Source organism: Octopus bimaculoides, chromosome Z, assembly GCF_046866305.1.
Source record: "Octopus bimaculoides isolate indiv1 chromosome Z, ASM4686630v1, whole genome shotgun sequence".
Classification (NCBI taxonomy): domain Eukaryota; kingdom Metazoa; phylum Mollusca; class Cephalopoda; order Octopoda; family Octopodidae; genus Octopus; species Octopus bimaculoides.
In genome coordinates this window covers 6,479,892-6,497,670 of record NC_142944.1, presented here as the reverse complement: position 1 = coordinate 6,497,670, position 17,779 = coordinate 6,479,892, and the positions used below count along the sequence as shown (strand labels likewise).

Sequence of the window (17,779 nt, the reverse complement as noted above, 5' to 3'; positions counted from 1 at the left end):
GGCACCACCTTGTAAAATTTTAACTGAACAAATTGACCCAAGTACTTTTTTTTTTTCAAGCTTGGTACTTATTCTATCAGTCCCTTTTGCCTAACTGCTAAGTTATGGGGTCATAAACACACATACACACAACAGGCTTCTTTCAGTCCAGATTCATTCACAAAGGCTTTGGTCAACTTGAAGTTATAGTAGAAGACTCTTACCTAAGGTGCCATGCAGTGAGACTGAACCTTGAACCATATTGTTGGGAAGCATATTTCTTACCACACAGTCACACCTGCACCTATAAATGTATGTATATGTGTGTATATATATATATATATAATAATTTTGGTTAGGCATTGTAATACAAATAACCAGTTCTTAGAGCTGAATGTATATATGCGTTAGAATAAAATGTTATGTGATTACAGAACATTAATTATTGAATAACAAAGGGACAGGAATTACATAATCAACTTTGTTAGCTTACAGCTGTTTCTGCTATAAGAAAGTACTGAGAGCTGAGGGCTTGTGCAATATCTTATAGCTTTATCTTCCATGACACATTTTTCAAACAAGAATGTATGTGCTGTGTGTCAGGTGAATTAATTTCAAAGTAACCAAGAGAGTGGGTTGCTTTGTAAAATAAATAATTCTCATGTATCTGTTAGTGATTATTATCCCTTCAAATCCAGATCAGTTATAGATCTAACTTAAGAAGCTAGGTTGGGAGTTAAAGATTTGGCTAAGAGTAGTAGGTAGAGACCAACTTCAGCAAGTGTATACAACACTATAAAAAATCAAAAAGTGGTGTTTCTTATCTAACAATTTTATTTTCTGAAGCCTTGCATTATCATGTTGGATTGAACTGGATTACCTGTGTTCAGTCCCCTGCAGGATGATGGCCTCAACATGTTTTCTCCATCAACCATAGTCTGATGTAAAGGCCATGAATCTGAGCTTGAGATCATGCTGGTTTGATGAGCTTACTCTGTCACACTGGCTTTGGTATGTAATGAGATTAAAGTAAAAATTTCATTCTAAATATGAACAGATTTCATATGGATAATATCCACAGATTTTCTTAATGAGACAGTGGCCAGATGTGATTGATACGAAAAGTTAAACTTGTTTATAAGATATTGTCAGGGAAAAGCAAAAAGAAAATTATGCTTTTGCCTAACATAGGTTTAGACTAATAATTAAATTTTATGTCAGCATATTGGAATGTACTTTCTCAAAACTAAGTTACTTCAAGAATTACTTTAAAACACTTTTGCATAGCAATTATCATTCATCTTGATGTATGTTCCAGTCAACTAAGTCAAGACAAAGAAATATACATGAAATCTAATCAAGATTGCTATTAATTACTGTCTACATGTATTGTATGTGTGTATGTATATATGTGTGTGTGTGTATACTGTTGTGTCCGGGGAGAGGAATTCTCTTTTAGTGCCTTATAATTTAACACACTCACCGGTAAAATTTCCACTTATTTCTTTTTTATTTTTTTAAAAACTATTGAAAAGGTTGCAAGATGCAGCAAAAATTTTAGTAAAATAAAAAAGAAATAAGTGGTAATTTTACTGGTGAGTGTGTTAAATTATAAGGCACCAAAAGAAAATGACTCTCCCCAGACACAACAGAATATGCTTCAACACACGAACTCACATAAAGAATCTTACAAACCAAATCCAAAAATGAAATATATATATATATATATATATATATATATATATATATATATATATATATATCCTGGCTGCATTATTATTATTACTATTCTTATGACTCTTGTGGCTAAGAAAGAAAGGATTATTGTTACTATTAGTAGGGCAATGACTAGCTAGACATCCTGAGTGTCAGATGAAATGCCTTGTATTAAGTTATGTCCCTATATACTCTTGGGTTAAAATCTTGCATGGATGGACTTTGCTTTGTCTCTTTCTGGGGTGTTAATAAAATAAAGTACCAGTGAAGTACTGGGGTCAATGTAATCAACTGCCCCTTATCCACAAATTTGTGGCTTTGTGTCTATGTAAGAAACAATTATTAATTATTATTGTTATTATTATTATTAGCACATCAAACAAAATGCCTAGCTGCATTCTAAGTTCATATTCTGCTGAGGTCAACTTTGCCTTTCATCCTTTTGGGTTTGATAGAATTGTTACCAGTTGAATGTGAGGTTGAATTTTCAGATGAAAGCAAACCATTTCTTCAGAAAAAGTTAATGCTATCCAAGCTCTAACGTCTGGAACCCACACTTTTTTTCCCCTTTCTTTTTATTATTAGTACACATGTTCCTTCATTGTAAAAATGGTTCAGAATTATTTGATCTTTACAAAAGGAATCACAATTTCCCCTGATTTCTGAAAGATTAATTTTTAATTGTAAACGACCCCCTTTTTTTTTTTCTTTGTTTGTTATTATAGAATCGGTTGGGGAAGATTTTTAGTTGATTACAGTAAGTTACTTACATTCGTACACAGGGCAACATTCACCCAGGGCAGGTTGAGCCAGTTCTGGCCAACAAGCTCACCATGTCCCTCATGAATCCTGACCACATACAATGCTAAGCCAACATCAATGTCACAGCAACAGGGACCACATGTGAACTTGAACTCTACTTTTCATTACAATAAGTTAGAGGAAAAAAACCCAAAAAACCCCAACAGACAAACAATTCTATTCTTCAAGTTATTCTTATATATTATGAACCAATTATAATTTCAATGTTACATTAATTAATTCCTGCACATAAACACATGAGTATTCTGATTTTCTTCCTGCAATTATTCTGGACAATTCTTCATGTTAGAGGGAGGACCCTGCTCTCAAAGAATTAAGGCATTATTTCCTCCCTCCCCTCTCACTCTGCCAAATCTTTTGTTGTTTCTGTGAAGAGCAAATTTTGTCAAACTGTTTTCGTTTTTGTTGTGTTGTTGTATTTTTTCTATTGCTGGATAATTCTTTTGTGTGTTCAAGCAAATGTGTGTATGTGTGCATTACACACACACACACACACACACACACACACACACATATATATATATAGCGTGTGTGTGTGTGTGTGTGTGTGTGTGTAATTTATTGGCTTTTTGTGAAATTTCCACTTGAGTGTACTTTGGAGTCTCTTGCTTTACGTTTTCAGCAGTTATCGCTCAAAATCAATCACTGCACTGATCTATTTTTAGATGTTTCAATGTGCTGATTATGTAAAGCTTTCCTTGTTGTTGTTGTTGTTGTTGTAGCTAATTTTATTCCTAAATGATTTTTCTTTTCTTTTTTCATTATCAATTATCATGTTGATTAACTTTTCATGTTACATTTTCTGTCTGTTTTGAGGCTATGCTTACTTTTATCTTCATTCAAATTTTCGTTTTTTTCACTTTTATGGATTTTACTGTTAGTTTCTTTTGCTTAAAACAGCCAGTCTGTTTTTTAAAACTGGTTTATTATTGTTGCAGTTATTATTATTATTTATTATTATTATTATTATTTAGTAGTAATAGTTCTATTCATTTTAAATATCTGTATGTATATATGCACACACATACTCGTAGTTAATCAAAAATAGAATTTAAAATTCATTATTAGCAATAGAAGCAGTAATGGTTTAGAATAGCATCCTGTATATCTTGCTTAACATAGATATACAATTGAAAGCTTATCATGCAGATGTATAAAATGCACTATATATCTATATGAGAAGCTTTCTCAAGAACAGCAGTTTTGTTGTTTTCCTACAGTATATCTGTTAAGATATACCAGAAGCTAATTAAAAATTCCTAGATAAATACTGGTGATAACAGCCATTCTAATCTGTTTCTCAGTTGAGAAACAGATATTCTTTTGCATTCCTTTGAATTGATTGTTCAAATACTCTGTAGGATATAAATCAGATAAGCGCTTGAGAAAACTTAATAAAATGAAGAAATGTGTTTAAATTCTTTTACTATATAGATTCTGAATGTTTTGTTTTGGGATAACATGTTAAAGAAACGAAACTGGTGACAGTATAAAATATTTAGGACTAATTATTTAACCCTTCCGCATTCAGATTATGTTGTCAAATGTAGCACTTATTTATTCACATTGTTTTGAATTAATCATGCATTATCTCATAGCTTTGAGATTTCAATGATGTGGTTATTTATTGGTAGAATGATATTGTAGCTGTAAGAGGCCAGATCTGGTCAGTTTGAACTTAAAACAGATAGAATATTTGGCTGGAAATGGCCAGTTTAAATGATAAAGGGTTAAAGTAATTTCATGATTGATACAAAAAATTTAAATATATACTTTATTATTATGGTTTTCCATATATTTATTATATTGTCTGATGTATTTTGTCATGTATATACTACAATATATATAGTTTTGCATCATTTGCATGTGTTTATCTTACACACCACAACAACCGCAGATATTTTGCGGGGATTTTTCCTTGCACTTTTTTCTTTATAAAAAGATAAGTCTTTCGCAATGATTTAATTATAAATGTCCAATTGTGTATAAAATGAATTTATTGACTTTGTTTTTCCCTTTTTTTTTTTTCGTCTTCATTATGAACGTGTAGTTTCCTTGTTTTAATTATCACGCCATCTAATCCTGGGCTGTTTCTTGTTGCTGAACTAACGACTTTCTTATCAAGGGAAATAATAGGGATGTCTAAATATCTTCTTTCAAAACCCTTACACTCACAAATAACTGTTGCTCTCATTTAATACAAAGGGGTCCTATAGAATACTTATAAAAAAAAAAACCTATTTTTCAAGAGGTTTTGATTTAATCATACTTATTTTGTAAACTATTCTATCATTTCTAAGAAGTGTCAAGACTCTCTGAATCATTCAATATCATCACCATCATCACCACCTCCGTCATCATCATCACCACATCCATCACAAAATATTAACAATACTTTCCTTCACTAACACAATGTCTTTGCAATATTTTTATGTCATGAGGCAGTAAATTGGCTATGCTGTAAGTAGTTCAGTCAAAATAGCTTAGGTGTGTATATTTACATTCTAGGTTCAAATCTTGCTAAAGATGTTTTCTTCTTGGGTTTAATGAAATAATGTCAAGTACTTAAAGTCAATTCAGCTAGCTGTTTCTTCCCCTGAATTTTGTGGCCTGTGCTTCACTTAGAAGAAACTGACATTTCTGTTTTAAGCAAGTGGAGTAATATTCAATGTATTGACAGCATCGTCTCGCAGTGCTCGCTGCAGGATGGTATTGTTAACATGAAGGCGTCAGTGATGTCCTTGTTTGAAAAGTTAAAACAAACAGACAGACAAGCAAAAACAAAAGTGTTTAGTAACATAATACCGTAAATCCTTGAGTATAATCTGCACTTTTTTCCCAAAATTTAAAGGTCAAAATTTCTAGTGCGTACTATATACGAGGTTAAAAATGAGAAATATTTTCTAAGCAATGTCTGAGTATCTATTTGCTGTCCGGCAATGTTTATTCAGGCGCATTTTGTGATGTCGGGTGCAAAAATACCTTAAGCTATATTTATTTTTCACTGACGTTATTACTGTTATTTCTTTATTTTCTGCAAACAAAGTGGACAAAAAAGCTACGTGTTTGCATTATGTTATATATACAATAATAATAAGGGACGTTTACAAGCTAAAGACATTATATAGACTTCCTTGACTCAAGTTAGAGAAGGGGTGTGTAGGTTTTTCAGAGGTACAGCCCCCTAAAAATCCCCTGCGGACTATACTCGAAGATTTACACTACCTCAAATGAGAATAAATGTGCAAAGACTTACTGATTTGTTTTTAAGCAGTTGTGTTAGATAACAGGTTTGCTGGTTGTTGTTCCATAATGAAGGGTTAGTTTATTGGCTTTGATTGTAGAATGATTAATTAGGTAGTTTCAGTGCTGTATTTGGTTTGTAAGATAACTGAATTGAATTCATGTGTTGAGTATTTTGTTATGCCTTGGGAGGGTCGTTATGCCAAAATAAACACACACACTAGTTCTGTTTCATTTCTCTATTATTATTATTCATCAGTTGGTTGACTATTTAACCATTTAACTAATTGTTTCACATGATCTTCCTTCTAAAGACATTTATTTTGGCATTGTGAATTACAAAGCCTCACATTAGTTTCAGGTTAATTCAGTTTCCAATAACGGGTCCCCAATACCCCTCTTTCACTTCTCAGGCATCTAAGCTGGTGATAGGAAAATGGAGTGGGTGGTGTTAAGTTTTTCCTAGTGAGGAAAATATCCTGAATAAAAAGGGACATTAATAGATTAGTGTTTAAGAATGGGTTCTTTGAAGTGAGACAATAATGAGGCCAGTAAGAAGAGGGTGAATTAGTGCTACTAAACGAGTTCAGCTAGAGGTACTACTGGAAACATTGACTGAGTAATTAATTACTGAAGAATTAACTAAATAATCAGCAGTAGGTTTAATTGTTATAGTTTTGTGTTGTCAGTATTGTCGTTTTATAATTATTATTTCCTTTGTGGAGGTGCAATGGACTTGTGGTCATAGGATCGGGGTTTCGATTCCCAGACCGGGCGTTGTGAGTGTTTATTGAGCGAAAACATCCAAAACTCCATGAGGCTCCCGCAAGGGATGGTGGCGAACCCTGCTGTACTCTTTCACCACAACTTTCTCTCACTCTTACTTCCTGTTTCTGTTGTACCTGTATTTCAAAGGGTCAGCCTTGTCACACTGTGTCACGCTGAATATCCCCGAGAACTACGTTAAGGGTACACGTGTCTGTGGAGTGCTCAGCCACTTGCACGTTAATTTCACGAGCAGGCTGTTCCGTTGATTGGATAAACTGGAACCCTTATCATTATAACCAATGCAGTGCCATATATTATTTACTTTCCTGGAAATCAGTGCCCAGAAGTGAGTTACAATAATTTTATGTTAATTTGATGGTGTATTTATTTGTAGTGGTGGTGGTAGTAGTAGTAGAATTGTTTGCACATTGGACAAAGGTGCCTTGCAGTATTTGATCCTGCACCTTACATACCTGGCTTAACCTCTGCCAAGGTGAACTTTGCCTTTTGTCCTTGGTAGCAATCTAGTACTGGGGTTGATTAAATTGATTAACTACTTCCCTGAAATTTGCATATTTGTGCCTATATTAGAAATGATTATTGTTATATGCTTTGCCTCTTTTTCCTTCTCTCTAAATGGAGGGCTTTTGTCCTTGAGCCAAAACATTAAAAAGACAAAAAAAAGAAGCATTATTGTCCTTATACAATATTATCTACCATTATAGCTTCTTTAATGTCAGATTTGCAGATGTCTTACTTTTCTGTGACATTTCCTAGAGGGCTCTCACTCTTAAGAAATTTAGTGAAAGTGCTGTTGTTACCGTTGACATCAGGAAAGCTCTTGACCATGGCCACCATGCAAATCTCCTTACCATTTCTAGACTTCATTCATTTATTATGTCAAGGAGTGCTGATTTTCTATCTTGTGGGCTGCAACCACATTTCAAACACTAGCACTTCTCTTCAAGGCCAGGAGGTACTTCAGCTGCCCCAACAATTCTTGGTACTGCACAAAGCTCAGGTAAAGCATCCAATGGAGTGTTGCTGTCACACCTGAGACAGGACAGACATCCTAAATCACATCTAGATTTTCTGACCCTCCAACTGATTGGTATCAAGTCACTCAATGGCGCACTCCAGCTCCTGCCCCACAGACATGCTGTCTTGTCTCTGTCTTTTCTACTGCTGTATACATTGGCCTTTGTCCCTTGGAGCGGGCTTGTGATTCACTTATCTCTTCTTGCTACATCCATGTTGTGTCCAGCACATTAAAACCCTGCACTGACCACCACACCCAATACTTCCTTCCCACACTGTTGGATCTCCGGAATTCTCTCCCTGCTTTTATCTTTACTGCAGATTTCAACTTAAAACATTAAGTCTTGGGAGGCTTGTAAAGGCTATGGATACCATCCCTTTTTCCTGGTTTGACAAATTGAAAAAAAAAAAAAAAAATGTTAAATATTTACTTACATATCAAGTATTAATTTTAGATGTTAATTAGAAGTGAAATTATATACAGAAGAGCTAGATAAGTGCAAGGAATCTGTTACATATTTAAACCACGGTAGTTGTAGTTTATCAGAACATATTAACAGTCTTATACAATCGCATGTAATTCTACAAAATAATAGTGATCCGTTTTGGGTCAGCAGAACAATCTACTCTTACAAAACCTAACAAATCTTTGAAATAACACTGCCAATCTCTGATATTAAGGAACTTTCTTGAACCATGTAACATTCAAAATTTTCCTCAAATTCACTTCACATATCTATCTGATTTATCAGGTCTTATCAACATCAATTCTTAGTAAATACCTTTTGTCACGCTTTATGCAAGATACCTTTTTTTTTTTTGTGTGTGTGTTTAAAGAAAGAAACCTTGATGTATGCGTGTTTATTTAGAATGAACACTTTATTATTGCAAGTACTGCTGTAATCTGTGTCAATGTAGGAATCATTGTCTCATGAGGCAATAGAAGCAGCAGCTCTGTAGGTGTCTCGACCTCTTCTACTGTAACACCAGCACTACCTGGGGCCACCACCACTAATGCAGTTGATGAAATTCAGATGTAACAACTCGGGGGCTAAATGTTCCTGTTATCCACCATGCTTGTTCTTGCTACACTGTACATCCTCTCTTTCTTGAACCAAGTGTAATGGCTTGTTTACTCAGCAGCTTCCAATAATTTTCTAGTAATTTTCTTTTCTCTCCTTGGCAGCTAATCCATGATTCCTGAGCATTGAGTGACTACTGGTTCCAACAAATCCTCTTAACACCTTTACTTCAGTTGAAATTGTTAAAGTACTGTTTGTAGCCCAACCTTGTAAAACCCTCGCCAGCAACGACTACCCAAACAGACCCCTGGGTTGGAGGGTTGATGCCTGAGTGGTGTTGAGGTGTTATCTGCCAGGAGTAGAAGGGTATCACCAACAAATGGTGGATGCAGTGACACACTTTTACAGTGCATGGCCCCATGCTACTACTACAAAGGTGTACCAGTTTCAGTAATCACTAATCAATGTTGCTAGTGCCATTACTGTTGTATATCAGGGAGCCCATGTTTGATCTTTGATGGATCAATAAGTTCAAACCGTAAAATAATTTCAAATGTCTTTTTTTTTTTTTTTTTTTTTTGTGGGTGGGGTGATGGCAGTGATGCAGGGGAGAATAAGAGGAGAAAGATGAAACATTTGAGTTTTAGAGGGTTGATGTGACTACAATATATAGAAGATTTATATATTATGTACATAACAATTTAGAAACTTGTTGAGAGATATGAAATAAATCTTAACAGTTGAACTTGAAGTAGAATATACTATATATATATATATATATATATAGTATATACTATATTATAAATGTTGTAAAAACATCACATAAAACTGAGTTTGACTTTCCCATTCGTCAACCAGTTTTGGATGAGAACCAAAACTGTCCAATGAACAGGAGCATGAAACTCTGAGTAACAGTTTTTGTGATGTCTTTGCAGCTTTATTAATAAAGCATATTACTCTACCTCTGGTATTCGAGTACTATTTTTTCCACCTTGTTTCGCATTTATGTGCTTACTCTGGTGTGTATATATATATATATAAAATAGGTAGGTGTTAGTTAGGGAAATAAAAGGTCAGTATTTTTTTTCCCCCTAAACATTGACAGCCCTTACAAAATTTTTTACATTATTTCTCTTAATTTTTTTTTTTTTTTTTTTGTCATATTCTTTCTGAAAAATTAATACAAAGGAGGAGTTAAGATTTTCTTAATGACTCTTGCACTCGTTTTGTCATATTTTTAAGCAAATTGTTTCTCTTTTTTTTTTTTTCTTCCTAATAAAGGAATTGTAATGTTTCTACATCTTGAACTATTATTATTATACGGTCTTCTCTCTTTTTTTTACAGTCATATGACAATATTATTATTTCCTCTATTTATCAACTGTCGTTGAAACTGAAAACTGCTACAGATAGGACTATTCAAAAATTGAGGTTTGTTGTTTTTGTTTATATATTTCTTTCTCAACTTCTTAATTCAGTTTAAATGATGAGAGAAAATTGCCATCAGATTTCAAAGTGTGATTGAGTGACACTCACACACATATCCATTTAATGGCTTTGTTGTATATTTGTTACTTGTGAAACTGTCCCACCCATGCTAGCATGGAAGGCGGACGTTTGATGATGATGGCCACAAGAAGATTTCTTATGATTGGGTCCCCTTCCTATTGCCAACCCTCATCTACCTCAATGAATAGTGTATGACCCATTCAGGCCTGGAAAAATAAATGTTAAAATAGTGGATGATGATGGCAATAATTAATCATTAGAGAATTTAGACAAAATGTCTTGTGGCAATTCTTCCTGCTTTTTTTTTTTTTTTTCTCTCCCAATTTTTTCTGGGACCACCCTTGCCTTCCATCCTTCCAGAATTGTCAAATATTAAAGTTGACATAATAAACTATCTCACTTCTTCACAATTTATGGCTTTTTGGCTTTGTTAGAAATCAGTACTGTTAATATGGCTAATATAATATATATATATATATATATATATATATATATATATATATATATATATTCTTTTAATTATGTACAATTATTCTTAATTATTTCTTAATTATGTATGCATCAAACAGAGAAAGTAATAAAGTCAGTCAGACACCATCTCCCGTGGATGATTATTTAACTGATCCATCGTCTAGTGAAATGCCGGCTTGGAAAAGTGCTAACCAAGAACTTGCAGCGATTCTTTGTATATTAAGGAAAATAGAACACCGTATTCATGGTAAGTTCTGTTTTATTGCATTGTTACAGAAACCATTTTATAATGGTTATCTTAAAATATTCTTCTTTATATTATTCCAATGAGAATTTATTTTTATTAGTGTACACTGAAGGAAATATTCTAGTTTTATTCTGTACACATCTGTTTCATTCATTGGACTGTGGCCATGCTGGGGCACCACCTTCAAAGGTTTAAACAAATTGACCCCAGTGTCTTTTTTTTCTTAAAGTTTGGTACTTATTGTCTTTTTTTTTTTTTTTTGCCAAACTGCTAAGTTACAGGGACATAAGCAAATCAGCAATAGTTGTTAAGCACTAGGAGACAAGGACATGGATGGACGGGGACACACACACGCATGACAGGCTTCTTTAAGTTTGTGTCTTATCAAATCCACTCACATGGCTTTAGTTGGCCCAAAGTTATATTAGAAGACCCTTGCCCAAGGTGCCACACAGTGGGACTGAACCTGGAACCATCTGGTTGGGAAATGAACTTCTTACCGTGTGCCCACACCTGCACCTATATAGCCATAACAGGTGATGTGTATTCCTGCATGCCACAAGATAGAGAATGCGTGAGTGGAAGTAATATAAGATCTGTCATCTCCCTGGGGTAGAAACCACAGTCGTAGTTGTAGATAAAGCAAAGAGAAGAGACAGCAGCACATCTCTGGAATGGAGATTGCACCGTTTGCTAGTGACGACTTTATAACATGTCACATGACCTTCCTTTGGATGAGGTTGAGGACGTTTGTATGTGTAACTGCTTCACTGTCACGTAGTGACACACACACACATGTTCATCTTTCTCTCTCTCATTGATTGCCCCCCCCCTCCCCCCACGGATTCCTTCTGACTTTTATAATTACTATGGCAAACGAGCTGGTAGAATCATTAGCGCATTGAACAAAAAGCATTTCTCCTAGTTATTTGCATTCCGAGTTCAAATCCCACTGACGTTGATTTTGCCTTTCATTCTTTGCAGTTTTAATGAAATAAGAATCCGTTGGGTACTGGGGTCGATGTAGTTGACTAGCCCCTTCTCTCAACAAATCTTAGGGCTTGTATCTAGTGCAGAAAGAATTATTATTATTATTATGTTAAATACTGAAGTGGCAGCATGTCACCTTTTAAATTTAAATTCTTTTTCTCTTTTTTTTTTTCAAATTTTAATTCTTAGTTATCGATCGGGTGCTCTTCCCAGACAAAGATAATGGAATTGATTCTGATGGCCTTACCCAGCGTGAAAAACAGCTTTATCTGCAGGAAATAGAAAGGATACGAACAGAGATTGCAGGCTTCCAACCAATCGACAATCCAGAAGACAAAATGTGGAAAAAGAAGCAAAGGCAGCCACAAGGAAACAGTTCAACATGTCATGCCATTGGCTTAACAGAAGAAGAGCTATTCTAGAGACTTTCTCTTAGTTAAGATACCCAGGCTATATATATATATATATATATATATATATATATACGTATGTATGGTGTGTGCATGTAAAATTTAATGTTTCAGATTTGTGATCCGTTCATTTTTACATTCACTGCCTTTAATTTGCATTAACGTCATCAATTAATGTATTTCTGTTAATAATTTATTTAAAATGGATTTGATTTTATATTTTCATTTGCAAACTACAGCCAACGTTTATTAATAGTAATTTATTTTATTTGTTTTATGTCTTCTTTTTTTAACTGTTTCATTTTCTTCTTCTTCTTCTTCTTCCTTCATTCTTTCTTGTCTGTGTTAGATATTTATTTATACATTCAGATTAGTATTTCAAGAGATTTTTTTTTTTTAAATTGTTATATTTCAGGTGTTCCATATTTTGAGTAGACTGCAGATTTTATAGATATTCTTGCTTTTGGTACAATTGAAACAGAATCAGACCAGTGTGTGTGATGTGAGCCACAATGCACCATAGTCCGTTTAACAATATGAAGTGTTCCTCTAGTTTAATTAGAAACAAATACCAATTATGCTCCCATCCAAAGTCAACAGTTTTTTGGGGGGTTTTCTGAATATTTTAAGCAATATTAATAGTTTAAATTTGTTATAACTGTTGCAGTTTGAATGATAATTATATAGCCTATATTAGGTAGGTTTGTGGGTTAATTAATTCTAAATGGATTACAAGGCTTATCCACAAGGGAAACTCACAGCAAAGCAACATTCTCTTGTAGGGTTAATTCTAAACAGAAAATGATGATGTCCATATATATATATAGTACAATGACAGATTGTCCATGGTAGATTGATGATTCCCAATGTAATTATTGCTAATTGATTGCCTGATAAATAAGTTGGCGGCTGTTTAATTTTTGTTGAATAAGTTTGTTGTGTTTTGCTATTCTCAACTTGTGTCGTTTAGTAATGATGCATTGGCATTTAATGTGTTTGGGGTTTTTATTTCATTGGCACCACATTTGATGAGTTTTAACTTTGGTAGAACTAAAAGTGGTTGGCTTCAGAAAGATTATCAAGCTGGAGAAACCATGCCAAAACAGGCTATGAAACCTTGTGGCTGCTGGCCTTTCTGATTCCTGTCAAACCATCCAGCCCATGCCAACATGAAAAAAAAAAAACAATGTTAAATGATGATGATCACTGATGTGCTCATGCCTTGGTAAAGGCCATTTGGCAGACTGGATAAGCTGCTAAATTTAATAACCTAGGAAACCTACATAAATAATGTTGAGTAAAGTAGTGGTGATGTTGACATTCTTTTCTGATATTATGATTGGACAATATGCTTTTAAGACCTAGAGAGGGTGGGGAGAAGAAATATTGTTTGAAAATAATAGTTGGTAACAGGAAGAGCATCCAGCTTGTAAGATCCTGCCTCAAATTCCACACAGTCATATCAGCCTCACCTCATGTATTACATATTATATATCTATGTGTTTGTTTGTATATAATACAATTCATGACAAGCAAACAAAAATATAGTCACTGTAAAGATACAATACATTTGCTTTCTCTTTCTCTCTCTCTCTCTCTCTCTAGTTATTTATTTGCAATGTACAAATCAATGCAGAGAGTCATTTCAGGGTCCAACAGTTTGATGACTTATTTCTAATCTGTGGAGATAAGTCATATTTCGTTTCGGTTGGAAGAACTAATAAATACCGTGAAGTTAATCACTCATTTTGTTTAACTTCAGGGATATGGTGGGGAAGACACCTCAAATTTTCAATGAAGTTATTATGGATGACAGACAAACCTTCCTGAGTTAACACTCTAACAGCTGGCATTTCCCTTGGAAAGAAATTGAAGTTAGGCCACAGCACTCGCTGTACAACAGAGAATATAGTATATTTGAGGTTCTGTTTATTTTTGTAGCATTTAGAACATAAATGACTCTTGTCTTTTCACTCCAGCCAGAGAAACATTTTTGTGTTTTATATGCAGGTAAAGCAGTAAAATATTGGAGTCAGTAGCCATGGAGAAATTATACATTTCTCCATGACTACTAAAACCCACAAATTTCAGCTAATTACCATATAAAATGTAACATTTAGTTCTAGAAATCTGTTACATTTCATATCCTAGGTCTTGTATGCTGAAAAAAGTAAAATTACTTTGTTTTCCCTTTAAGAAAAAAAAAATGCAATCTTTTGATGTATTGTACACCTTTACAGTGTCTTCTATTTTGGCAGAACAACCTGGACATCAAATGGTAATTTATTATTGCAGCAATTAATTTCAACTCTTTAGGTTTTGAGTTCAAATCTCATGATGTTGTTTAGTTGCCTGTTGATGCTCAAGCTGTATGTCACAAGTAATACTAGAGTGTTTAAATCTGTTAGCCATGTTTAGTTCACTTTTTTTACTTCCATACATAATCTCCTGTAGTGCTGTAGTGCTCCCTTTGGGTCTTTTCTTACATAACTGCATATTGTATGTTGCCTCCTTCATTCACTTGAATATAGCCTTGCACATGCCACCTTACTTTAGCTAGCTCCTTGAGCACAGTGTCATCAAGGTTTGCAATTTTAGTCAGCCTTCCCCCTTTTTTTTTGTCTTTTTTAAAGTATTTTAAGCATACTTCTTAATTCCCAGATCTATTTTGGTATCATTACTGAAGATCTTAATGGTAGCCACAAGACCTGTCGGCTGGTTATCTCCCTTGACATCTTAAGGTCGCCACTGTATGAGCAGATGGTTCACTTTACCATTCTGTGAGTCGTATCCACAGAACTGCTGTTTAGTAGACTGCAGAGGGGTGCTAGCACAAGGCAGAACATCAGTAGTGATAACGAGTGGTCTTTGGAGTATATCACTTCTTATGTTGGTTGGTCTTGATGTTACCAGCCCATCTGCTTGGTAAGGATTCAGTGCACTTCTTCAGAGTCTTCATGCTGTTGCATATAATAATTATAGGCAGACTTTGTAGATCTTAAGCCTCTTTTTTATCCAGGTGTGTGGATCCTCATTGCTGAGAATTATTATTATTAGTGTTGAGCTGTTTAAAATAATTTGAACATGCCTTGCAGCATTTCTTCCAGTTCTTCACATTTTGAGTTCAAAACAAACTAAGGTCAACTTTGCCTTTTGTCCTTTGAGGGTCAATGAAATAAAGTAGCAGTCAAGTACTAGAGTCAGTTTGTCATCTGTACCCCCTGCCCCAAATTTTCTGGCCTTGTGCCTTTATTTTGAGGCAGTTATTAAGGATGGTAGATTGGCAGAATTGTTAAAGGGTCAGACAAAATGTCATGGTGTGTCTTTTAGCTCTTTGAGTTCAAATCCCATCGAAGTCTGTTTTGCCTTTTATCCCAGGGGGTGGCGATCAGTGTAATCAGCTAACATCTCACCCCCACTAAATTGTTGTCCTTAAGCTTAAATTATAAGATATCAAAGCCAAAGCATTTGCTTTCAGTGTAAATGGTTTACAATAAAGGAAGATTGAAAAATGACATTTTTTAATATAAATACTAACGTGACCTAAAACCACCTTGTAAAGGTATGAAGCAAGATATTTTCAGAAACATTTGTGGATCACATGTGAAATGGAATTTCTCTTTAGAATTTTTTTTTCTCTCTTTGTTAATGCTCCATGAGAATGACATGATGAACACCACGTTTTTGTTTCTCCTCTTCCCAGCTTTCATATCCATGTTAGAAGTGAATATTACAGTAATTATTGGTGGATTGGCAGAATTGTTAAAGCATCCAGTCAAATACCTTGCAGTGTCTGTTTGAGTTCTTTACATTCTGAGTTCAAAACCTGCCAAGGTTAACTTTACCCTTTATGCCTTAATAAAGGACCAGTCAAGTGCTGGGGATCAATTTGATTAATTTGTGATTTTGTGCCTATATTATAGAAACCATCATCATCATCATCATCATACAGGTAGTGAGCTGGCAGAATTGTTAGAATGCCCGGCAAAATGCTAAGCAACATTTCACCTGCTTTTACATTTTGAGTTAAAATTTCACTGAGGTCGATTTTGCCTTTCGTCCTTTTGGGGATCGATGAAATAAGTATCAGCTGAACACTGGGGTCGATGTAATTAACTTACCCCCCCCTCCCCCGAAATTGATGGTCTTGTGCCAAAATTTGAAACTATTTATTTTTATTATTATTATTCATATACACAGATTGGACTGTTGGAAAAGAAAAATTCCTAACAGTGGGCTACAACAAGTAACCTTAGATTTCAAGAACCCTCCTAAATATCCTAGCTGTCCTAATAACACGGTTTTCTGGAGCTGTGCTAAACTGAGTTTTATTATTATTTTTATATAAGAGGCAACAGATTGGCAAAATCATTAGAGTGTAAGACAATATGCCTTGTGGTATTTGTTCCCACTTTCTACATTCTAAATTCACATCCTAACTTGGTCAGCTTTACATTTTCTCTTTTCTGTGTTGATAAAATAAAGTATCAATCAACAAGTTCAGGGTTGCCCTCTGCACGTTTTGTTAGAAGTTATTATTAATTGCCAAATAATATATCTGTGATTTAAATGGAATTATTTATTAATTTTTTTTTTTTACATGTACGTTTTAATCCTAAATTTGGGTTTTTTGATTAAATATGCAGGTAGAATATTTGGAAAAACTTCTATTACAATTCCGTTTTTGTGCCAAGCTTCATTCTGGTGCACGCTTATAAACATACACACGCACACACTTCTGTCTGTCTGTTTCATTTGTGGTACTTGAAACAACATACAAAGATTAAATTTTTCCCCAAATATTGTTTTAACCAAAAAGCAAAGGAAGATAAAATTGATAGATTGAAAACTTTTCTCAAGTAATTGATATTTATTAATCTAAATAATTTAGACGTAAAAAAAAATGTAGGGTTAAACAATTATTTCTTTTTTCTTTTTAAGAAAAAAAAAACCCACAAAAAAATGCATCTGTCTTGAATTATTTCTTCGATTATCTTTGTTAATGCTATATATATTTAAATTTACTGAAGTTTAATAAAGTCTTAATCTGCAGCTTTCCTTATTTATAAAATTCCAAACAAGCAATTATTTTTAAGTTTTGCTTTTTGTTGTTTTTTTTTTTTTGCGCTATATATTTTTTGTCATACCTCATTTTTCTTCTTGTGGTAAATCCTGTCACCATGTACTATTTTGTTTACAGTTGGCTGTTTCATTTTATACACACACACACACACACACACACACACACACACACACACACATATATATATATGTATGTATGTATGTATGTATGTATATACACAGACAAAGCTTAGGAAGTAGTGTATTATAGATACTCTCAAAGGAAATGGGGGAATTGTCTATATTCCTTGTGTTTGCTGACATTTTTTTTTAACCAATATACTGTTAATCCCGAATTCATTTCACTGAATTGTGAAATGCACTTGACTGTAATTTGCACCAGGTGTTTTGGTGTAAAGTATACAAGTGTGTGTGTGTGTATATATATATAGAAAGAGATATAGATATATATATACATATACATACACACTTGAGGACATATA

The 17,779-nt window shown here is 34.0% G+C and overlaps 1 protein-coding gene across 14 annotated transcripts in view; it reads left to right on the top strand.

The window, feature by feature from the left end:
• LOC106869485 (uncharacterized) overlaps positions 1-17,265 on the top strand; it is a 398,751-nt gene extending 381,486 nt beyond the window's left edge. For all 14 annotated transcript variants that reach the window (XM_089365456.1, XM_089365452.1, XM_089365449.1 and 11 more), the window contains 3 exons: positions 9,934-10,019; positions 10,667-10,815; positions 11,995-17,265. In XM_089365456.1, coding sequence (XP_089221582.1) covers positions 9,934-10,019; positions 10,667-10,815; positions 11,995-12,227 — 468 coding nt within the window. In that variant the 3' untranslated portion in view covers positions 12,228-17,265. The remainder of the gene's footprint in view (positions 1-9,933; positions 10,020-10,666; positions 10,816-11,994) is intronic.
• The last annotated feature ends 514 nt before the right edge of the window (positions 17,266-17,779 follow it).